The 24,940-nt window shown below is 46.7% G+C and overlaps 1 protein-coding gene across 1 annotated transcript; it reads left to right on the forward strand.

Annotated features, from left to right (window-relative positions):
- The first annotated feature begins 744 nt into the window (after positions 1-744).
- Positions 745-21,217, forward strand: PCTP (phosphatidylcholine transfer protein). Its single transcript, XM_059669550.1, has 6 exons — positions 745-953; positions 11,210-11,327; positions 14,066-14,145; positions 17,734-17,905; positions 18,768-18,835; positions 19,946-21,217. Exons 1-6 carry the CDS (start codon positions 810-812, stop codon positions 20,009-20,011), a joined length of 648 nt encoding a protein of 215 aa, XP_059525533.1. The 5' UTR covers positions 745-809; the 3' UTR covers positions 20,012-21,217.
- Positions 21,218-24,940: the final 3,723 nt, after the last annotated feature.

Raw genomic sequence — 24,940 nt, forward strand, 5'->3', positions numbered from 1 at the left:
CATATATGCGTACAAGTTCTTTTGTACCCCACCTTCCCTCTGAGATTCCACAGTCTGTTCCATGCTTCTAGGTCTCTGGATCTTACAATAATAACTTTTAGATCATCTTTCACCCTCTAGGCAGGCAAATTACCTTGTAGACCCAATATACAGGGTGCCCCCCCCCCCAAAATGTATACACACTTTGACAGCTGATAGCTCAATTTTGATAATGAAATGTATTTTCATAAACATTACCTTTATAATTATTCAAAATGTGTGTATATATATATTTTGGGGGACCCCCTATAGATTAGATTTCTTGACCCCTTTTGTGGAATAAATCCCTTTGGCCTTCTGGAGAATCCCATGGACCTCGTCTCAGAATAATGTTTTAAAATGCGTAACAGAACGAATAGAAATTATATTGAAATATGTAGTTCTAGCATCTGACCCCTGAGATTCTCAAGGAGTATGGGATGGGCTACTCAGGGGATGTTTCTGAGATGACATTAGTGTCGTCCTTCCGTCCATAAATAAGCCCCCATTTTCATAGCTCTCGCATCTTTCCCTAGCTCAAATCCAATTTTTTTAATTTTATTTTTTTCTAGCCTCCTTCACCTCTTGCTCAACCCCGCCCACTTCGATAGACCCGCCCCTTCATGGCCCCGCCCCATCCTAGACTCCTCCCCCCACTAAGTCCCGCCTTCCCCTCCATTACTTCTCCTTTCCCTGCCAATCACGCTGGGCCACCCTTCCGCCCCGCCCCCGAACCTACATCCTGCCTCAGCCGTCTCTCCTGCTGCCGGAGGAGCCCTGGCTGCGGAAGGATGGACCCGGCTCTGGCCAGCGGCTTCTCCCAGGAGCAGTTCCGGGAGGCCTGTGCCGAGCTCCAGCAGCCCGCGCTGGCCGGGGCCGAATGGCAGCTAATGATGGAGACCCTGGGCATCAGCATCTACCGGCTGCTGGACCAGGTAGCGGCCTGCCTGCTGCAGGACCGCGGGGCTGCCGCGTGCCAGGGCCAGCCTTCCCGGGGGAGCCGGGGGGGGCTGCAGCCGCGGAAGTCCGGACCCGGGCGGGTCTTTTGGAGCTGGGAGGAGCGAGCGCCGGGGCGGTGCCTCCAGCTGACTTTGTCCTGTTTTGGGGAGGGGGGAGGTCATCAGAATTCAGCCTTAGGTCTGGAGCCCCATGGGGGTGTGGTTTGTGAGAAGTTAACTGTCAAGTTCAAACGTGGGTCTGCTGATTCGTAGCCTCATGCACCGCGGGAGTGGGTGCCAGCGGTGTGTGTATGTGGGGAATATCCTCGGGTTGAATCCAGGTGGAAAAAAACACGACTTTTCAGAGACTGGATGTGCAGGGTGGCCGGTGTGTGGGAGGGAGTGTCGCTGAGGAGGGACTTCCTATCAACTCTAGCCATTCCAGTGACCCGCTTCTTTTGGCTGCCGCCCCTTCCTTGTAAGTTGCACTTATTAACTTTAGTCTGAAGCTTCAGAGGGAAAGGTTCACTGAAGGCCTGGGAGGAATGGAGTTGGTCATTAAGCAGATCTCCAGGCGGCCCTGCAGGCCTTTGGAACAAGTCGCCATCCAGGTGGGAGGATCATATTGCACCTGAGCCCTGTCATCAATTGCCCTGTGTAATAGCAGTTCATGACAAGTAGGTTAAAGGGCATCCTTAGGCAAGGTAAGTGAAATCCAGGTTTCCTGGCAGAGGACCAGAGTATTATAGTGTTAGAGCAGGGAGGAGCTCTGGATGTCTTGCTACATATACCACTGGGTGTAGCAAGGTGAGCAAGTTCACAGTGTAGAGCAGACAGAATTAATTTCCTAGGGAAATTTCCACAGTTACCTTGGTGCAGAATTGGACCAGTTTTCAGACAAGATGCATTTATCTTCTCTCAGATTATTCCGTTTTCCTTTACCAGCCGCATCCAGGCGTTTGCCAAGGTTTGTCCATTCGATTGTGCAGACATATCTGACATAGGGCCCGCTTCCTTTCCCTTTACTTTCCTCTGTGTTTGTCACTGTAGATGGCACTTCTCACCTAGAATTGCTGTGACCTCTTAACTAGTTTCCCAGCTTTTCATCCTACACATTGCAGCCCAAGCAAACACCCATAAGGGTATGATCTTATCGCTCCCGTTTCAGTGGCATTGCTGATTGCAGAATTAATAACTATTGTAACAGCGAATACATTTCATGCTTTCTAATGTTCCAAGCACTGTTTAAGTCTTTGCAGGTACTGAATCCTCACATCATCCCTAATGTAAGGTGCTATGATTATACTTTTTTTTTTTTTTTTACCTGTATGTATGGAAATGAATCTATGGAAAGGTTAAGTTGCTTGTTCAAGATTTGAACTGGAGTCAGAACTCAGCTGTCTTGCTCTAGTCCTGTGTCGTAAATATGCTTCCATAGTGCCTCTCTGAAGGAAGGCAAATATGGCTTGCAGGTTATCCTGAACTAGTTTGGTCTTTTTTAAAAAATGTTATTTTTATTATTATCATTATATTTTCATCTTTATTGTTGAAAGTATTATATATGTCCCCTTTTCCCCCCATGGACCTCTTCTAAGCTACCCCCTCCCCCCCCTTCCAGGCCTTCACCATGAACTAGTTTGGTCTTAACTCATATATTTCCAGCTTTATCTCCCATAACTCATGCATACTGCTCCTGTCCTCTAGCCACCCATACTCCCTACCCCATGGGCCTGTGCTTTTTTGCTTTGCAGGGACCACTTTTCTCTTGTGGGGGGTGGGGGGCCGGGCGGTATTTAAACAGTTCCTATCCCTACTAACCATTCTATATGTCTTATTTCCACCTGTTCTGGGGATGAAGACAGGCATGGTACATTGATGCAAATTAGCAAGCTTTCACCAGTTTGGAGGATCATAAGATTCCCATAGGTGTGCCACTGATCCTCAGCAGACAGGATGGAGGGCCATTGCCCCTAGCCATTTTGATCTCCATCTGTAATAAAATGTGGAGGCCCTATTGGCTCAGGCTACACACCAGCTCCTTCTCAGAACCCTTACTGACCTTTAGCATCATCCAGCGTGATTCGCTGCCTGGCCCACTTTGCTAAAGCCTCATTGGTTTTCCAGATTGACGCCCATCCTGTACCTCCCTCCTGCAAGAGAATTCCTTCTGAGCTTTAGTTAGAAAATCTTTTCTTATGAACACCCATCGATTTGGGGTTGTTGTGTTTTCATTTTCATTTGTCTCAAGGCATGTTTTGATTTTGTCCTTGATCTCGTTGTTAACTCATTCATTGTTTAGTATAAATGTTATTTAGCCTCCATGTGTTTGTGTGTTTTTCAGGTTTTTTTCTTATAATTGAGCTCTAGTTTCATACCGCAATGGTATGAAACTAGATGCTTGATCTACTTTCAAATTGTATTTACTGATATGTCCCAATGTATCCACCACAGGCCCGGTTTTCTACCTATTGTCCTGGCGAAAATTTTTACAACTGCCACTCTCCAAAGTGTGCCAGCTGGAATGGTAAATTATAGGGTGACCCTATATATAGTCTCAGGCACGCAGGCAGCTTCTGACTTATCTAATGATGTGTTCAGAGAGTTCCGAGGCCCCGGGGTACGAGCATAGGCCATAGGCTCCGCGTCAGATCACTGGCTTCATGCCCACGTTCGGCCTTCATTCGTTGTGTGACCTTCGGTGAGTTTTATAAACTCTCTTCTTTGTGGAGGTATCATTTGTATGAACTTTATTGGTATATCATTTACAAATAATAAAACCCACTTATTTTAAGTACAACTCAGTGATTTTTAGTAAATGTATGCAATTACGCAACCTTCACCACCATCTCATTTTAGAGCGTTTGTGTTGCTCCCAAAGGAAACCTCTTGCTCGTTTGCTGTCACCTTGTTCCCACTCCCAGCCACCAATCTACCTCCCGTCTCTACCTTTTCTCAAAAGGTTCGCCTTTCCCAGGTATTTCTCAGAAGTCCTTTAAGCCTTCGTTTCTTTGAAAAATTGGTGTATCTCCTGTTATCATTGTGGATTAAGTGGCCTAACCCATGTGAAGCATTCGGCCCAGTGTGGTATTTAGTCAGCTACCTCTCATTAACATTCTACCCAGCCATCTGCAACCCTAAGAGTTGAAACCTACCCTGCTTTCTTAGAGAGATGGAAACGATTAAATCAGACTTCGCTAACTGTCTCCACACAGTCTTGGTACACACTTCGCAGTGGCAGCTGTAGCGTTGGCTCTTGCCATTAGAGCTGGTTCTCTCTGGTGAGAAATGCTTACTTTTCATTCCATCTGAGTCTGTTGCTTGCCAGAGTGGCTGGCTTTGGACAGCTTCCACAGCCGCAGGCGGGGAAGGCTTCCTGTCCCCCTGAGGAATAGAAATGAGCTCTTCTGTGAAAAGCAAGAGAATCCAGGGCACAGTCCAGGGTGTGCTTACAGGATTAGGGAAATGGATTCATCAAGGCTGTCTGGAAGTTAGTGATGTAAATGCGGATAAACACCATAAATTGAAGAGAACGAATGAGGTCAGTTGAGGGGTAGGTAGGAGGGTTGGGGGCCCATCAGGGATTGCTTCTCCGTGGGAACCGCAACGTCAAATGCAAATATTGTGACATTTTGATATTTCTCATGTATACAGCTGTTAGCTCTTACAGAATTTATTATGCTTAGGATAAATACATGTACCATTATTGGCAGTTCTGTTCCTCAACATATGTTAACCCTGTGAATGCAAGTGAAACGAAATGGAACAGTTTTCTTTCAGGCATTTGAATAACCATTGCTAAGAAATGCAGCAGCTTGCCTGGCCAGTGTGACTCAGTGACTGTGTCGACCTATGAACCAGGAGGTCATGATTCAATTCCCAGTCAGGGCACACGCCTGGGTTGTGGGCTCAATCCCCAGTGTTGGGCATGCAGGAGGCAGCCGATCAATGATTCTCCCTCATCACTGGCATTTCTATCTCTCCTTCTCCCTTCCCTTCCTCTCAGAAATCAAGAAAAATATATTAAAAAAGAAAGGAAGGAAGGAAGGAAGGAAGGAAGGAAGGAAGGAAGGAAGGAAGGAAGGAAGAAATGTAGCAGCTTGATGTATTAGACCAGTTAGCCAGAATACCAGGGCATCTAAAAAATTAGCGATTTTAGTATTAAGTGGCCGAACCATGCCACCGCCGCCCCCCTCTCACCCCCCACCCCCATCTTCATTTATAAAGTGGAGATAATACCATGCTGACTTGGCGGGATTATTGTGGCTATTAATCATTAAGCACAGTGCCCGCTTAGAGTAGGTACTCCATAGATATTCGTTTTTCTAAAAACATGCATTATGTTGCAGTTCTGAATCCTGAGTTCTTCAATCTGGAAAAAGAGCGTCCTCCTGACCTTATTAATGAAAGTGATATGTAATACTAAGTACTTATTATGTGATGAACTTTAGGCGGGTCATTTAATCTTCATAGTCATTTCCGTAGGTAGGAACTCTCATTAGAACCACTGGGCCGCTGAGAAGAGCAAGGCCCGTCGGTGGGAGAGCTTAGGTCCTATGCTGGCTGTGCCTCCGAGCCCCTGCCGTCAGCACCAGGCTGTATGTAGTTTCTGGCTACAATTTTCTGTATTTTCATGACTCTTTGGAACAACACAAAGAAAGACAGCACAGCCCAGCTCAGTTGAAAGTGATAATATTCATCCTTTCCCCATTCCCAGCTTTCCCTGGTCCTTATCTGAATCCCCCAGAAGCAGCATCTAAAATGTACCTCTTGTGGTAGTTGGAGGCCCATTGGACAAACACGGGGCTTAGGGACTCAGGGGAGCATCGCAGTGGGAGGTCCATCCTGGGTGGTCTGGGGCAGAAGCACTGGCTTGAGAACCGGAAGGAACAGGTTCCCATCCAGGCTTTGCCACCAACAGTGTTGTTGACTGACGCTTGGCAAGTCACTGACATCTTTTACTAAAGGGTCTAAGGCCCCTTGTGGCTGTGATACTCTGTGTGATGGGGCTTGTTTACCTTAAGCGTTAGCGTGTGGTCTGCAACAGTGGTTTGGACAGAGTAGAGCTAAAGAAGGAGACATTGTGGGCTGTAGGAGGGGCCGGGGTCACCCTTGTTCTGTCCCAAGTACTAGCTGTAGGACTCAGGCACATGATTCAGCCTCACTTCAGGTCTGTGTATAAAGACGGAGGCAACACCAGTGTTTCTATCTCTATGGCAGGCAGGGCTGTGCTAAAGAGCACATGAGATCATGAATGTAAGTCCGGAAACGGCACCGTGCTGAGAGAAACAATCACCAGCGTCATTGAAATAACGTAGAGCAGGTCCAAGTGTTGGGAAAACGTCAAGTACGAAGTACATAGCTGTTGCAGTGACTGCTGACAGGCCACCAAAGGAAGCACATTGCAAGCCAGAGAGCCAGCGAGCTTGATTTCTTCTCAAGGCGAAGGACGAAGTGGGTCCCAGCCAGATTATAATTTTCTTTTCTGAATTACTTAGTGGAAGGAGGCAACACTTGCTATAAAAGAGTGTGTGGAGTTGTAGATGTTTCTATGTAAACTTAAATATACTTCTATTTAATGTTCATTGACACGGTCCATTATCTCTCACTGCTCTTCCTTGGCCACGCATTTAAGCAATGCTTATATATTTCTGTACTATTGTGATGAAATTACACATAATCCTATTTCCCTGTAAATGTTCATATCTTATCAGCACTATCCTGTCAGTCTACTGTTCACTGTTTAAATAATATGTTTTAGAGAGAGTGGAAGGGAAGGAGAGAGAGAGAGAAACATCGATGTGAGAGAGACACATCGATTGGTTGCCTCTGGCACACGCCCTGACTGGGGTTGGGAATCAAACCTGCAAGCCTTCATTGTAGGTCCCCTTGACGGGAAATTGAACCACTGAGCCACACCGGCCAGGGTGGGAGTTCTTTTTTCCTTAACCATAATGTGAGTCTTTTCTTTTAAAAAAAATATTTTTTTATAATTTAAAATTTTTTAAATTATAGTTGGCACACAATATTATATTGGTTGCAGGTGTACAGCATGGTGATTAGACATTTATATAACTTACAAAGTGATCACCTTGAGAAGGCTAGTACCCACCTGACATCATACATCAGTATTACAATACTGTTGACTATGCTCTTTTAGCAAGAAAGAAGGGGGTGTCTTCTTCTGGTAACTGTATCGCACACTAAATATTGACCGATGCTCTGCCACAGAATAATTCTTTTACTATGTGAAGTGTAGGAAGTTAAATGTTCTATAAATGGAGCATTACACAAGTATACAGTGTGTTGTTTTCCAGTGTGATTGAAAAAATGGAGCCATTCTTCATTTTTAAAGAACTGTGGGTTAAAACCTTTTGAGTAAACTCATTTGTATTAATTTATTGAAATGTTAGGAAGCTTAGAAACATAACTGCAACAAATGTTATAGAGCAGCGGTTCTCAACCTGTGGGTCAAGACCCTTTTGGGGGTCGAACAACCCTTTCACAGGGGTCACCTAAGACCATCGGAAAACACATATATATTTACATATTGTTTTTGTGATTAATCACTATGCTTTAATTCTGTTCAGTTTGTAACAATGAAAATACATCCTGCATATCAGATATTTACATTACGATTCATAACAGTAGCAAAATTATAGTAATGAAGTAGCAACGAAAATAATTTTATGGTTGGAGGTCACCGCAACATGAGGAACTGTATTAAAGGGTCGCAGCATTAGGAAGGTTGAGAACCACTGTTATAGAGAGTTTATATCTCTACTTGTAAGGAGCTCACTCACTAACAAAACTTTGCCCAAATTAAGCTAAGATTTGTACTTTTTTCTGTCAAATTGTACAAACAGTGGTACCCAATCCTGGTGAGGTGATCCTTTACTACTGGGGAGAGTATAAATTGATATAAATTTTCTTAAACATTTATAAAAAGTATAAAGAACCTTTAAATGTTAATATAATTTATCTCTAAGGAAGCTTTCCAAATGAAAAGGTTAGAATTATGGACCAATTTGGTCCGTATGAAATAATAGATTATTCCAGCAGTATTTATATTTGTTAAAGTATTTGGAAACAGAAATAACTTAAAAGAATAACTAAGTTAGGTGTGATCTCTCCATAGCTTCAATATAATATTGTTAAAAATAAGGACACAAGGTGTTTATACCATTATTTCCATTTTTGTAACACAGAGAAGTATTTATTTACTTAAAAGAAATGTGTCACATATTGCCAATAGGTATTTGTGGATTATGGGGGTCACATACCATTTTTATTCATTCTTTTTTGGCATTTCCCAATTTTCCTATAATGAATATGAATTATTTCTACAATGCTAAAAAATTCACTGTATTTTTTAAAAATATATTTTTATTGATTTCAGAGAAGAAGTGAGAGGGAGATTTAGAAACATCAATGATGAGAGAGAATCATTGATTGGCTGCCTCCTGCACGCACCCTGGGGATTAAGCCCACAATCCAGGCATATGCCCTTGATCGGAATCGAACCCATGACCCTTCAGTTCACAGGCTGAGGCTCTATCCACTGAGTCAAGCCGGCTAGGGCTCATTGTATTTTTTTAAAAGACAAAATAAAAACATGAGTATGTGTGCTGAGATCCTTTCTTTAAAAGAAATAATGGGTGAAAAAAGTGTTTTGACCCAGGACATTGGGTGGGGCCATCCTGCACTCGAAAAGAACTTTCTATTGCTAGACTAGGAAAGGTGTTACCGAATATCTTGTTCCTGTGAGGTCTGGCCTTTCTCAGTCCTGCCTCGAAGGGAGTGTTTAAAGGAAGTCGTCACAATAGCTCATTCTTCGGTGTTCACGTCAATCACATCATTCTATTTTCCTCTTCCTGGAGGGCTTCTGTTTTCTTTTCTGTGAGATGTATAGGACTGAGGTCACTGGGGCTGTGGTGCCACTCACGAGGGGCCAGGAGCCAGTTTAAGGAAACAGTTTGTCTTAATTTATCCAGATAGCCAAAGCTAACTCATGTCAGGTTGGGGAGATAATGATCGCAAGACATAATTGTCCCTTTTGCTCAGTCCATGTGGAAAATGGGGCCCCCAATATTCCTGAACAAGGGGCTAATTGTCTTCCTTCCGACGGTGATGAAAACACATGTGGGTCTAAATGCGCTATGTGTACACCCTCGCTACCTTTCCATGTGTGAGGGTGAGGGGCGGGGCAGGAGGGAGAGGTTTCTCCCGAGGTCTGTCCTTCCCCTCGGGCATCCATGGCACAGCACGTAGGGGGTTCAGGTCTATTAGTTTGTCATTTGATGACAGGAAACCCTTCGTATAAAGCCACCTACTTCTGGAGCTGGAAAATCCTTATGAATTTAGTTTCAATTTGGCCTTCCATTCCTTGCCAGTTACTTTCATATGTGCCTGTAATTCCTAAACTAGGTTATTTACCCCCTGGGTTACACCACCTGAGCTAGGAGACCCTTGAACAAGCCGCATGATATCTGGAAAGATTCACCATGCTTACCCCTTTGACTTCCCATGCGTTTCCAGCATGGCGCCGAAGAGGATGGCTTCCCTAATGCATAATTGCCCAATGACATTATGTTAGCACATGGAAGCTGAGTGGCTCTAATGCAGCGGTTCTCAACCTGTGGGTCGCGACCCCTTTGGGGGTCGAACGACCCTTTCACAGGGGTCGCCTAAGACCATCGGAAAACACATAGATAATTACATATTGTTTTTGTGATTAATCACTATGCTTTAATTATGTTCAATTTGTAACAATGAAATTGGGGCTCACCACAACATGAGGAACTGTATTAAAGGGTTGCGGCATTAGGAAGGTTGAGAACCACCACAATGGCTTTCTTTCTGTTTGTTTGCCTTTGCATTGACATTTAAAGGCTACTGGTTTAATCTTAAAGTTAGAGCCTTTAGACAAGGTGACGGTTAGGAACTTCAAGTTGCCATTGTACGGAGAGTTGAAAATGTGTAACGGCCAACTCCGGCCCAGTCCCCTCACAGACAAGGGTTCTTGGACTTTGGAATCTAGAAACTATTTTTCTTTTCTGAATAACAGGGACTAATATGATCTGCAGCTGTTGTGTCTTCCCCTTTATGCACAAGTCCTTTATATAAAAAAGAAGCAGTGTTGACAAATTCTGTCTTAGAATTGATAGAAGAGTGTGTTGGGTTCATTCGGCCCCGTGGAATCTAAAACAGTAACCTGTCCCCTGAATGCTAGCTGCCTATACGACAGCCCCTACTTGGATGTTTAATAAGCATCTCAAACGCAAGGTGTTACTCTTGGTTACCCCACAGCCCACAGATGACCTCCTCCCCACGTTTTTTTCTCTCTTACAAAAAGGAGCTCCCCGTTTGCCAGGTTGTTCAAGCAGAGGCTCTGAGAGTTACCCTCAGCTCTTTGCTTTCTCTTTCCCTTCGCCAGCCTGTCCCCACCGCAGTTGTTGTTGACATGACTTCTAAAATTTTTCCCTAAGTCATTGACTTCTCCCCATCACTGTTGTTACCGCCCCGTTCCAAACACGGTCTTCTCTTATCTGGACTATTGCACTGTCTTCTAAACCACGTTCTTACTCTCTTAGGATCTCGTTTCTACCAAGCAGCGAGTCATCCTTCTAAACCCACACCCTGTTTAAAGTCATTCCTTGATTTTTCATAGCAGTTAGAACGAAAGAGTTAACCCCTTACACTGGTTTACAAATCCCGTGGGGGCCCAGTCCCACCACCTCTGTGGCCTCAACTCCTACCACTCTCTGGGTGCCACAATTCTCCAGAGCCCTGGACTTTCTGCTCTTTGAGCATTTCAATCCATCAACCTGAGCGCCTTCCCCTACTAGGAATGGTCTTTCCTCATCCTCCCACGAATGGCTCCTTCTAATATTTCGGACAAGAGGTTCTGATAAAGGTGATCCCTCATGGAGACCTTCCCTGACCATCTAATTATTTAGAACCGCTCTCCTCCGAATCCAGCTTCATCTGTCACACGCCCCTTCTTGGCGCCTGTTTACATTAGCTGAATACTGTTTGTAGCTAACACCACCACCAATGCTCCTGCCGAATTTAAGACCCATGGGAGCAGGGGCCTCATCTGCTTTTTCATCATCATGTCACCAAGATGACAGCAAGGGACTCGATAAATGGTGTGGCATGAACCCCAGCCTCAGCTGTTGTTCATATGCTGTGCGATCCAGCTGTCTTGCAACTTGGGAATCAATAGGTTGTTTCTGCCTGTTCTGTTTCTACAGCAGACCGGACTGTACGAGTATAAAGTCTTTGGTGTTCTGGAGGATTGCCCGCCGGCTCTGCTCGCGGATGTCTATATTGACTTAGACTACAGAAAACAGTGGGACCAATATGTTAAAGGTGAGTAACACCCACTGTTTTTTAAAAAGTCAATTAGAAAGTAGAATCTATTGTTATTTATCCTACCTAGCAGGATAAATTTCTAACAGGTTTAATTTCTTTTAAAAAATATATTTTATTGATTTTTTACAGAGAGGAAGGGAGAGGGATAGAGAGTTAGAAACATCGATGAGAGAGAAACATCGATCAGCTGCCTCCTGCACACTCCCTACTGGGGATGTGCCCGCAACCAAGGTACATGCCCTTGACCAGAATCAAACCTGGGACCCTTCAGTCCCCAGTCCGATGCTCTATCCAATGAGCCAAACCGGCTAGGGCAGGTTTAATTTCTACTCTATTATGTTTCATTTTAAAGTTTGGCATAAAAGTCTTAAGTGCTGGGCTGAAATGTGCCTTTGCTATTCCTGGGACTTGCTCTTTTCATACTTTCTGATCCACTCTTCAGTTTGCTCAGAGGGCTCCTCTGTTCTCTCTGTAAATTGGTTGTCATCTGTTTACCTACGTATCATGGAAAGCTTCTTGGAGGAGGTGGTGTCCGAGCTTTGTTTTGGAAGTTGAACACAAGAATACTATATGTGAGGAAGTTAGGGTAAGGGGATGAGTGGTGAAAGGGCATTCCAGGCCCAGAGAACAGCATGAGTCAAGTCAGGAAAGCGTGAGACAGCATGATATGTACAAATGGTGAGTAATTGGGCAGCAGAATCTGGAGTTAGGGTGGGAAGAGGGTTCAGATCCCCAAGGCCTAGGCTGGCTGCCAGTCTGCAGTCCTTAGATTGTACCCTATGGGGTGATGGAGAGTTATGAAAGGCATTAAACGGGATCCCGCTGCCACAGAGCTGGGAGAGACCTCTGCCATCTCGGTCACAGTGGCATAAAACTACGGAGTTGCCAAGGGGCGCACAGACTCTGAAAGACCCTCGTAGTCAGGTCTCCTGGCTGCAGGTAACAAAAATGCTAACGAATGCCCGTGTAAGAAAAGGAAAAGTTTATTGGTTCATGGCATTGAAAACTCCACAGGTGTCTGGCTTCCAGGAGAACTGCATCCAATACTTGAATCATTTCTCCATCTTTTGACTCCGTTTTTCTGCCCGAATCCTCAGGCAGATTCCCATGTCATGCAAAGGTGCCACCAGAAGATCCAGGCTCATAAGTAACCATATGATTAACCCCAGAGGAACAGGAACGAGAATTCCACTTCCTGCCGCTGGCAGCCAGAGCCCAGGATTGGCTCTCATTGGCTCAGCATGGACCACGTGCTTGTTTCCTGTGGACCTTTCTCATGGCTTTGGGTCACTTACTGTTTTCAGATACGCTTCACATCTAGGGGGAATTGTGATGCTCGCCCATGCAAGGGACAAACTGTTCTCTCGGTCCCAGTCTCCCTAGCAGCCATCCCAGTCATGTGACTGAAGTGGCCGATAAGGCGCACACGTGTCTTCAGTTTGAGAGAGAGCAACGCGAGGAAGCAGGCGGCACGCAGAACCCATTTTCCGGTGATGGTCCCAGCAGAGGTATCCTGACTTTGGGGCAGACAGTTGCAGGGCTTCTGACATTCGGTTCTCATGCTATGGTATCTGGTCCACCCGACTGGCTTCTCTGGAACAATCCTGAGGTCTAACCCTAACTCTGGTCCTCCCGGATATTCCGGAAGCTCCCTGAGAGCCTTTACCAAACCACCTTCCAGCTTTAAACTTCTCGAGCGGCAAGCTAAGGCCCTGGCCAGATGCACCTCCCTGAACTAACCCCCGTGGCCATGTCTTGCCACTTTCCCAGCCCTGGGAAGAATGCTGAGCCAGTTCTGCTTAAGCCACATCGTCGAGAAGGTGGGGAAGGCGATGCCCTGAAGGAGCATTGAGATGCCAGTCCACGAACGGGGTGTCAACGCCGAGCATGGGAAAGCAGCAGGTGCCCACCTCTTCCCTTCCTTTCAGGGCTGTCTTCAGTCCCTGTGGCACCAGTGGGTGGGCAAGCGCTTCATTAGGTTTTCTTTCAAAAACTGAGTTAAGTAATAAGTTTTCCCCTCATCTGCTTCTCAAGGGACCCCTGGGTTACTTCAGCAGCCTTGGCTTGGCTTCCTCTGTAAATGTCAGGGAGATGTTTGCAGTCCAGCTGGGGTTAGAGGGGACACATATCAGGAGCGGCCGCTGTTTGCACACCAAAGCATGATGGGATCAGAAGGAGATCTGGTCACTGCAGCTGTGGTATAGTGCACGGAAACATGGGAGAGGAGCAAGACGCTTTGCCAGTTATGCCACTTCCTCTTTGTCGGGGAAGGACACTGCCTTCTCCAGAACCTTTATTTCCCAGCGAAATGTGCTAGACTAGGCGACTCAGTCCTGAGCCAGTGGTCATGTCTTAAAATCCAGGGAAGAAAAGGTCTTCAAAGCAAAATTGTTGGTACTCTAGTGACATCTGGTGGTCACCCTGATCTTGAAACCTGAAGGTTTATTCTTGCCTGCGGGATAGTGATTCATTGCATCCTAGCTGGGAATCTTGTTTTTGCTCTGAGATAGACAAGTTTTGTTGGGTTCTCTGATGTTGACTCTGCTTTTATATCTGCTGGACTGTGCCCCTCGGCAGCAAGCTTTCAGCGGTAATGAACAGGCCTGACTTTTTTAGAATTCTGTGCTGTACGCATTCATGGTTTACCGTGTTCTACGAGGTCATCCTACGCAGGCTTCGTGTTAATTGAAACCGAAGAGGCTTCCAGATGCATTAACTTCTCTTGTTCTCCTTAGAACTCTATGAAAAGGAATGCAACGGTGAGACTGTGGTCTACTGGGAAGTGAAGTACCCTTTTCCCATGTCCAACAGGGATGTATCCTTTCCCAGGTATGTTCAGCAAGTGTGGACAACGTTGTCTTTGATCCTTGCAGAAGCATCTGCTAAAGCTGTTATTGGCACCTTGTGCAGCGTTTGGAGACTAGAGAGTGGGATTTCTGGGCCTGACTACGTGGAGCATCTGTAACTGTGGTCACTGGAGGGCAGCCTCTACTTTCCTGAGACATTTTCTAGGGCTTGAAGTTGTTGGGCCACAGAATTGGGGACTTGGAAAGACCTTTTAATCAAGCTTAACACACTCCCCAATCTAGAGAGAGGTAAAATGACAGCGGCATCCATATAGGCGATTGGCGGCAGAGTGGGGACGAGAGCCCCCACAATTCCAGCTCTCCTCAGACCTCATGTTTGATGGAACCCACAGTGGTCCCTCCATCACTCTTGGCTCTGGACGCTGTGTGTGCTTCTTCCCCTCAATTTCCTTATGTATCTTATGATGCAGTTGAATGGAATGTGGGGAGTTTGAGCTGCCTCTCCGAGGTTCTAAGAAGCCCACTTAGGACTTGCCTGGGAGGGTGGGATGGGAATTTGCTGGGTGAGCAGTATGGGGGTAGGATGACTGACAGGCAAGCTTTCTCTTTAATCACAGCAGCTGAGCACTTCACACACTGAATTTCCATATAAGATTCTTGGAGTAAAGGGGCTCGTGGATTAAAACATAACCTTTGGAAACCACTGAGTTAGGTGATCACTAGATCTTTTCTAGCCCTGACATTCTATAAGTCTGTTGGTTCCTAAATAATCATCCTCTAAAAAGAGAGGGAGTGTGTGGGTATGTTCTGTGTGTTTTGTCTGTATGTGTTTTTGTGTCTACCTGGCCCCCGACTAGATTTTAAACTCCATAAGGGTTTATTTTTTGCCACAGTTCCCATACCCTGCTAGATAGCTTACATTACGTATGGCAATGTATTTCAACAAATTGTGGATTACTTAACCCCTTAGATTTTATGTGGTTTTCTCTAATCCTGCCGACAAGGGTGCAAAACGGGCATCATCATTCCCATTTCACAGTGAGGGAAACTGAGGCAAAGACAAGTTCAGAACTTGACTCAGGTTCACAGAGCTGGTGGGTGGAAAAGGCAGGTTTGGGACCAGGTCCAGCTGTCTCCAGAGAAGGTGATCTTGACCAGGTCATGGTCCTCCTCTCTGACCTCACAGGGACACTGCTGGGTAGGTATTCTCAGGGATGAATACTGAGGACTCCTTAAACTTTTATTTCATTGGCTTTCCAGTGCCACGTGATCCCACGAGTTGTTGTTGTTTTTAGTCTTTCTATATGCATATATGTCTCTCTAGTAAGGGTTGTTGAAATTTTGAAAACAGAGACTAGCAGTGGTGAAGAACATTCATTTTGAAGAGAAAGATCCCAGGTTGTGTTTGCAGCCATCCTCTGGTTTGCTGTGTGACCTTGTGTGACCTTGGAAAAGGCCTTTTGGGTCCCTGGGCCTCAGTGAACTGCTGGTTCGCCAGTCATAGGCCCTGGGGCATGCTGGACCTCCCAAGCCTTCAAAGACCTCCGCCAAATTTTAATCAATATGTGTATCAAGTTAATTTTTCCTCAGTGGAGTGTCAGGTGACATCTATCACGTGAGCTGAGTAAGTTGTGGGAGAGAGTGGGGCAATTGCTGTGAAGTGGGAGAGAAGAGACCCGGAACCAAAAGCAACATAACTTCGTCCTTAAAACATCTGAGAACTTTACTCCCCGTGACTTAGAGACTGAGGGCAATAGACCGTCACTCAGGATGCCTGAGTGATGAGTGGGACAACTATGGGTGCTTTTGAGACTCTGAGGCGCATGGGGCTGTGGTTGTTGCTATTACTGTTGTGCCCAGATTTCAAGATTCCCAAGAGCCCACCAGGGAGCCAGCGAGTCCGATGCAAAAGCAAAGAGTCCTTTATTTCAAACCTAGGTCTGGCTCCCCTGCCCTCCTTACTGGCACAGCAGCAGGTGGCAGAGAGAGCGAAGCCTGATGGGACTGTGGGTTTTATAGGGGGGGTGGAGTAAGGGCAGGAGAGGGGACTGTGGGCCCCGCCGATTGGTCAGGCGCGAGTCGGTGTCTCATTACACAGGATGTGGTCGTAGTGATGGCATGCACTTCCTTTGATTATCATTGGTTACTCCAGAGAAATCCTGGGTGTGGCTAGCAGAGGGTTGGGTTTCCGGGAAGAAGCCCCACCGAGCACATGGCTTTGCCCAAAAATGGAGGACCCAGGGTAAGATGGAGGGTGCAGTCATCGCCCCTCGATAGGCGTCCTTCCCCGAAGGCCGCTCCCCAGCACCCAGGAGCCCAGGGTGCTGTTCCCCCGTTGGAGGGGCTCGGGCCGCCCCTGCTCCCCCAGAGCCCTGGGCCTGCCCCCTCTCTGCGGCCCTCGGTTTTCCAGGGCAGGAAACCAGACCAGGGGCGGCCAACCCAGCGCCAGTGCCGGGAGGCAGGTGGGGACGGGCTGGGGGGAGCCCGCCGCAGGGAACACCGGGACCGACCGCGGGGAGCGCTGGGCATCAGGGTTTCTAGGTTGAGATCTCGCCCTTTCAATTACAATAAGTGCAACTGTGTTATACTTTAGAGTGATTTTTTTTATTGTCTTAGGCTTTTAATTACTTCTAGTGTTAAATCTAAAATTCTGTCCTTTGAAAGTATACAGGCAAAGGGTTGAGCCCGTCCACCTATGAAAGTCTAAATAGGTTTTGAAGCCAGATCTGGGTTCCAATTCAGGTTTCATCACTTCAGCTGGGTGGTGGGACCTGGGGCATGTTTCTTTACCTCTCTGGTGTAATGTTGTCACCTGTAAGACCAGGACACTTATACTGAACTCACGGTGATTTGTCAGGATCAAAATAGATGCTATAGGGAAAGCACATGGTAAGGGCTCAATAAGTGGTGACTTCTCATTCTTAGGATTTAGTGATCTTCCCTGGAAGAGTGATATCGGCATAGTGGTTGTTCTGTGTTTATTGTGATGAAATAACTGTCATTCTTGGTGAACCAGTGCTGACTCAGAGTTAAATACTCAGGAAGTCAGTGTCTTCCTACGATCACCTGTATTGCTTGCCTGTCCGCTGTGCACAAAGGTCAGTACTTAGAGCTTCGGGGGAAGTCAGGACAAAACAGAATGACTTGGAATGTCGGTTGAGTGCTTGTTCTGGTCCGGTCTTCCTGTAATGTCCCCACCAAGCCTGCCTGCTGGGCGATGGTCCTCCCTTTTCCCACACAGAGAAACTGCATCTCAGAAAAGTTGAGTAAATAAGCCAGGATTACACAGCTGACAAACAATCAATCCTCCACTATCTCCCAGTGCCTTCTTAGAGAAAGGAGTGGTTTCTCTGCACAATTCAAAGCAGCAAGGAATGGTTGACAGGTAGGGTAATGCATGTTCTCAAGTGATACACCAGGTGGTACGAGGCACAATCTTGCAGTGCAGGTAAGGAGATGGGGCAGGTGGGTGAAGTAACAGTTCAAGGGAGACAATGGGGGGAACAGAACCCCCTCCTTTGGCTTCTGGCTTGGGGTGCTCTCCTTCTGCCCACCTGAGATGCTGGTGTGATGTCACACCTTGACTGGCACTGCAGTATGTCTACATCCGTCAGCGGCAAGAGCTGGACGTGGAAGGACGGAAGATCTACGTGGTCCTGGCCCAGAGCACCTCCGTGCCACAGTTTGCTGAGAGGTCGGGCGTGATCCGGGTGAAGGGGTACAAGCAGAGCCTGGCAATTGAGAGCGATGGCAAGAAGGGGAGCAAAGGTAAAGCCAGGGCGCATGCCAGTGCACCGGCCAGGGCCACCCATGCGAGGGGCACGCTGATCGTGAGGCATGTAAATGCATGATCCTCGTTCCCAGAGGCCAGAGAATGGGCAGGGGTGTAAGACAAACATGGGGAGAGATTCAGTTCATCCCAGAAACTTGGCTAGAGTGCAAGGTGGATGTTTAAATCTGACCCAATCCATTCTTTACTGACTGTTGTCCAGATGGAATAGAACATCAAAATCTACCAGAGGGCTCAGAATTGACTCCAGGTGGGTCCTGGGGGAAGGGGGACAGAGAGCCCATAGGAATGTTTCGGAGGACATGGCTCCTTCTCAGCAAAAACCCAGAGTCTCAGGGCCTGACTACCTTGAGTTCAAACCACGAGAAGAGCTGGGGCAGAGCATGGGCCACCTGGCCACCTGCCCTACTGGCATGAGAAGGCCTTGAACCGGAGGCAAAATCCAAGCCATAGTTCTGATGCCTGTTAGATCTATCATCTTGACAAGTCAACCCACACTTCTTAGTCTCCATTTTACCCTGTACACACTGGGGTTTAATGTCACCAACTCCTTATGATAGTTAGGTTAGCAAATGGAGAAATAATGACTCTATCCAAGTGTCTGGCACTTGCCAGGTACTTAAGAAATAGCAGCCAAATGTACCTTGACTATGTTTTCAAAAATGTTTACATATAAACGCCCTGGAAGACAAGGAAGAGGAGAGAATCCACCTGACCTACGTGTCACCTCCCCCTCTCTCCTTCTGGGTCTGAATCTGAAGGGGGAGGTTCGCAGGGTTTGTGGCTGTACCTTTCTAACCCGTTTTCTCCTGCTGACTCGTGCTTTCTCTCCCTCTCTAGTTTTCATGCATTACTTCGATAACCCAGGTGGCCAAATTCCGTCCTGGCTCATTAACTGGGCCGCCAAGGTGAGATCCCAGGAGGCAGAGGGGGGAAGTGTGTTTGACAAATGTTGACTTAGCCCGTGGGGGCTGTCAGGCCGAAGAGACACGCTGTCTCGGGCCTAATGAGGCTCTTTTATGAAGCAGCGTGGTTGAGTGACCACGGTTAGGACCGGGGTTGCCAACACCCAGGATGAAGCTGGGGCAAAAGACAAAGAATCCTTAGCTGGAATGCCAGCCCCTCCCTCCTAGTGCCCCGAGACCCCGCCAGGATCACTCTCTGGAACCTCGGACAATAGGCTGCTCCTCAGGCGGACAATGGTGCCTTTGGACCCTGTGTCTGCTGACGGAGGAGCTGGGCTGGCTGGGGAGATAGCCTGACGTCGGGAGAGCCTCGGGTTTTGTTTCTATTGTTTTGCTCTGTTGCCCTGTGAGGAGAGGGAACCACAATGGTCGCCCCGATCACCGGAGACTACCTAGGCGCCTGGTTTCACCGGGACCATTCAGCCTGCTGTGTACCCGTCCTACTAACTGGCTGGAGGGCTCAACAGATCCCCTGGGAGCGTGACAAAGCTCAGAGGCTTTGGGTCAAACCCAGGTGCCTTTGAATCCAGGCCCTGCGCTGTGTAATTGATGGAAGCCATCGAGTTTTTCCCTTTTAAAAGGGACTGGATATTACCTACTGCGTAGAGTGGGAGTAGAGAAGACAATGTTGGTGGAAAGTCTTGCACAATGGTCAGCACTCGCTAAGCAATAGTATATCCAGCCTCACGCCCCCAAATCCTTACCAGTCTCTAATTCTGCAAAGCGAGTCCTTTCACCTCCTCAGGGGAATTGAACAACCCAGCCCCATCCCATGCCCCGTGTTTTCTTTTTCTTTTCAAGAAACGGTGTCTCAGAAATGTCTTGGCTTTTCATTAGCAAACGCCAAAGTATAAGGCAGTGCCTCTGTGGCCTAGTGTCACCTGCGCCCTGGATCTTACCTTTCGCCATCGTCTGTGGCAACTTGAAACCCGGTCCAGGCCCTGTTGTCTTTCATCCTTCCCCAAGTCGCCTTTGTCTACCTGAGCCACACGCCAAGCAATCGGGAGTGATTGGTGTGAGAACCTAGACCTGACAGTCTCCTTTGCTTTGCAGAACGGAGTTCCTAACTTCTTGAAAGACTTGGCGAAAGCCTGTCAGAACTACCTCCAGAAAACCTAAGGAAGGGGCTTGGGAAGCTCGTGCCCATGCACCGACGTCTGCGGAAGAGCCACAACCCACGGACGCTCGGCCTTCCTTTCGCTTTCCCGTCCTCAGAGGCCGGCACACCGTCCAGCTCGGCCCCAGCCTCCCTGTGTGCCTGACGCCCGGCTTCCTTTCCCACTCGCCCTGCCCTGGGCCCCTGCCGGCTGCCTCCTTCCACAGTTGAATATGCGTCAGATTAGGGAAACTTCTGCTTGTTTGTTTTTCAAAAGGGAAGTCCTCAGCAGGGAACACAATCACTCCATTGTGCCTTTGGGAGGGGATGGATGGGTGGAGAAGCCACAACAACAACAAAACACACATAAGAATGCCCCCTCCAGGCAAGCTGGCTCCTGCCCAGAACTGGATTTCTTGGGACTCAGAGGGGCTGCTGGAAGTTGCATTCCCTGCAGAGTCGGCTCACAGTGCGCCAAGACTGGAAGGCGGGGTTGACGTCCCTTTGCCTTAAGTCTGGTGACTTGATTTGGCTGGGATCTGAGGGGATGATAACCCAATAATTCCCTGCCCATGTCCACAGCTGGAGGATCACAAGCTGCTTTGATTTGAAAAACACTGTAGGCCTAACTAAACATATGACTGTGATGTGACAACCACTTTCTCCTCATCACCCATGTCTGGGTGTTTCTCTATCCCATATGCCACTGGGGAGAGGTTGGCCACACCTCACTAGCTCTTCATTTTACTGGCAATGGAGGCATCCGGATGGCTCTGGTAGTTAACACAAGCCAAGATGCTTTGCACACAGCCCTGTGATAAAGTGTCCTTATAGGCAATAGGATGAATTTCCCCTCTGGAAGGTTTGGAGATGTTGACAGGATCATGGTCCACAGCCAAGGAAATATTAACGAATGGGTTGGTTGACTCTCTACTTTTTTCTCAGGAATTCTACCCAAGTGGTCTGCCTCTTTCCATCACCCAAAGACTTCTATGTTTTCTCCTGAATTTTGGTAGGGCCAGATATCTATCTTGTGACACAGCCTTGATGATCTCAGAGAAAACGTTTAAGCACTGTGTGTGACAGTGTCAACCTTGATGAACGGGCATAGGCATTCAGGAGGTAAAGCCAGAAGCCAGGGGTTTATGAAAACGGGATATCTCAGACTGTACGTTTTCTCTCTGGGAAGGAAAGTGATTGAATACCAAATAAATACAGAGTGGCTTCTATTTATCCTGTGTGCAGCTTCCTACCTACCTGGTTCCTTTTGTGAGAATGAATCAGTTGGTCTCTTTGGTTTACAAGTCCCATCTGACCGAACTCATGGACTTAAACAAACAAACAAACAAAAAGAATTTTAGGCTAACTTACCTGCAAGGTCAGGTGAAGAATGGCTTCAGGTATGGGTTGATACAGGTGCTCAAATTGACGTTATAATTCAGCTGTCCAAGTTATTTTTGATGTTGGGCTGTAATTTGGTGGCAAGATTGCTGCTAACAGCAAAAGGTAGGCTTGCATCTTTGCAGGCTCATGTTGAGCCAAAAGAGAGTGGGAGAGAGAGGGAGATAACATTTCTTTCCATTAAACCCACACCTTCCCATGATTCCCTTTAAGCCATGTGCCTACCCCGCCCTAGTCATTGTCATATGGATAGAATTATGCAACTAAGTGATACTTCATCAATGTATCATTAAAATGTCATCATGAGTGTAGCTGGAATTTAATGATAGATAAACGAAATTAAGTGCCTTATGTTAAAAAGGTCAAGTTGAAATTTTATGAATAGAGCGACTGAAACTCAAGCACTGAGATTTCAGCCTTTGAGCAGAGAATCGACATGAAATGGCATGCAAACCACAATTTTATTTTATTTTTTTAAATATATTTTATTGATTTTTTACAGAGAGGAAGGGAGAGAGATAGAGAGTTAGAAACATCGATGGGAGAGAAATAGCGATCAGCTTCCTCCTGCACATCTCCTACTGGGGATGTGCCCGCAACCCAGGTACATGCCCTTGACCAGAATCGAACCTGGGACCTTTCAGTCCGCAGGCCGACGCTCTATCCACCGAGCCAAACCGGTTTCGGCCAAACCACAGTTTTAAACAGTGTTTCATACCTGGCTAAGAACTGTGAGAATATTAAGAACACTGAGTTTCTAGGTAAGGCAGTTAGAAAGAAAAGTCACAAAGTTTGCTATAACTAGTAGAGTTCTGATTCTTTGGCTAATATGCTTGCTAATTTGGAGAAGACAGTCCTATACCGCATTGACATGTGAGGTTATGCGGGAAGCTGAGAACCCCTGAGCCAGAAGCACAAAATATATAGAGCTGGTGCTTCGAGGCCCACCACATTCTCCGGGGTACGCCTCTCCACAGGGCCTGGATGCCCTCTTTGGAATTAGAAAGTCACACATATTTTGTCATTCCTCTAGCACCTTGTTTCACTTGTCTTCCCCGTGTCTGTGGCTCTAGGTCAGTGATGGCGAACCTATGACACGCGTGTCAGAGGTGACACACGAACTCATTTTTTTGGTTGATTTTTCTTTGTTAAATGGCATTTAAATATATAAAATAAATATCAAAAATATACATCTTTGTTTTACTATGGTTGCAAATATCAAAAAATTTCTATATGTGACATGGCACCAGAGTTAAGTTAGGGTTTTTCAAAATGCTGACACACCGAGCTCAAAAGGTTCGCCATCACTGCTCTAGGTAGACACTAGTATCTTGTGAATAGAAACAGTTATGTGGCTTTGGTTACTGCCTTCTAGGGTTGGCTACAGAAGGCATTCGGAGGATCGCTGAGTGAGTGAATACGTCATTGAGAGGAGATGGACCAAATGACACTCAGGAGACAAACCCATCCAATATGCAGGTTTCGTTTGATTACATTAAATAATTTAATATTTAGTCATTTAATTCAAGTCAAGTTGTTGAAGCAAAATTTTTGGACTGGAACATGGAGTGTTCCCCTGGGCAGGATGTCCCGGATTCTTTGTGCGCCGGAGTTGAAGAATGAATCCACAGACAGACGGTGGTATGGCAAAGGTGGAGATTTATTGAAGAACAGTACAGATTCCCACGTGGGGAAGGGGGAAGAATCTCACAGCACAGACTCCCACGTGGGGAGGGAGAAAGAGTCCCACTGAGTTCCTTTTCCCTGTGGCTTATAAAGGCTGCAGATCCTGGTGCCTGGATATCCCCTTTGATTGGCCACTATTCCCTAGCACTGGTTACTGTAGTAACTCTGGGCTCAAAGGTCGAACCTCACATGGGACTTGGGGGGGTTTTCCTCTCCTCCTTATTGTTTTCCTATTCCCTTTGGGCTTTCTTCTTCTTCTGCATAAAGGGTTTCCTTCCCTTTATTTTGTAAATATGGACCTTTTGCTTCTTCCCAGCTCTCTCATTCTATGGAAATGTACCTTTTGCAACTTTTCAGCTCTCCTATTATATGGAAATAAACCTTTTGCTGCTCTGCAGCCCTGTGCTGCTTCCATGGTCCTCTTAATTTCCCAACTTTCTAAAATTTCCTAAATCTGTCCTTTTCACCCCTAAAAATTCCTGTTATAGTATCCCCCGCCCACCCCCCCCAAAAAAAACCCATCATTTTTGGGTGTTCTAGATTCCTATGGGCCCTTCCTTTAAAGTACTAAGATCCCTTCTTTGTGAAGGGCTGTCTTGGCTGGTGTGTCTACAGGTTATATTTTATTGCCAATCTGGAGCCAGAAGAAGGAAAGGAAAAGGAAAGACCTAAAAAAATGTAAGCAGGTCCTTTCTCTCCAAAGTTTCTTTATCTGCACTCCTTCCCAACTACAGGAAGATTTTTTTTTTAATTTTTTGCTTGAAATGATAGAAACACATTGTTTAGGTGCTCAGAGATTAGAACCAGCAAAACAGAAGGGCTCCAGAAAAATTGCTAACCTATTTATATGTATTTGTGTGTGTGTGTGTGTGTGTTTATCTGCTTAAATACACGTAACGTGCTCTCTTTCATGAGATATGAGAATGGAACGGCTGAGTGGCAGGTCGTGTGAGTGCCTGTTCAAGGTCTCTCTCTGCAGGCTGCACCCGGCTCAGTGCTGGGCTCTGGGTGGCAGAGTTCATACAGGAAGAAGGGACTCTTCCCCTGGGAATTGGCAGCCTAGCGAGGATGCCATGCATGGTTTATGACCATAAACCATGAGAATGGGATCGCCAACCCAGGAAAGGAAAACATGCAACAGTTGAGGCGTTTGTGGCTAACTGCTGCTAAAACCAAGGCAACTGGTCCAAAAGGGAGTTGCTTATGCTAAGCATGACCTGATATTACCAAAGACCTCACTTAATGGCAGTTTGGCTTTTAGAGACAGGAAATCTTACACCAGTCACTCAGGAATCCACCTGATCAGACCCTGGCCATCCCTGAAAGAAAAGTTTCCTTGCAATAAACAATCTGTTTTTTTTCATGGTGTAGCTCCCTTGTTTCTACTCCCTTCTGCCTGAGGACCTCTTTCATTTGTACAACTCCTCAGGGCTTTTTTATAGCCATTTGATTGGGTGCTGCCTAATTCAAACTACCGTTTGTTTGCTCAAACAAATTCTTGAAATGTTGACTATGGCTCAGTTTGTCTCCTAACACCTTTGGGGTCAGAAGAGGACACCTAAGGAGACCCCAACGTCCCCCAGGAGCAGCCAGTGCCCACATAGGGACCCAGTGCGCCCTTCAGCTGCTATGAAGGTCATGGGTACACCCCTCTCTGTCCAGCTCTGCTGCTTCTGCATTGTGAGCTCTCACACTTGATTTGAGCATTTCTTTTTCTGGACTGGCGCCCCAAACTGGAGGGAATCAGACTGGGCCTGACTTAGAAACCCGCCTGCCTGGGTCAGAGGTCAAAGCGAGTCCGACTTCAGCTGGACTGGGGAGAGGGGCGTGTGCAGTGTGAGGCCTCAGGTGAGCTACATTTTGTT

Source organism: Myotis daubentonii, chromosome 16 (assembly GCF_963259705.1).
Source record: "Myotis daubentonii chromosome 16, mMyoDau2.1, whole genome shotgun sequence".
NCBI classification, from domain to species: Eukaryota; Metazoa; Chordata; class Mammalia; order Chiroptera; family Vespertilionidae; genus Myotis; species Myotis daubentonii.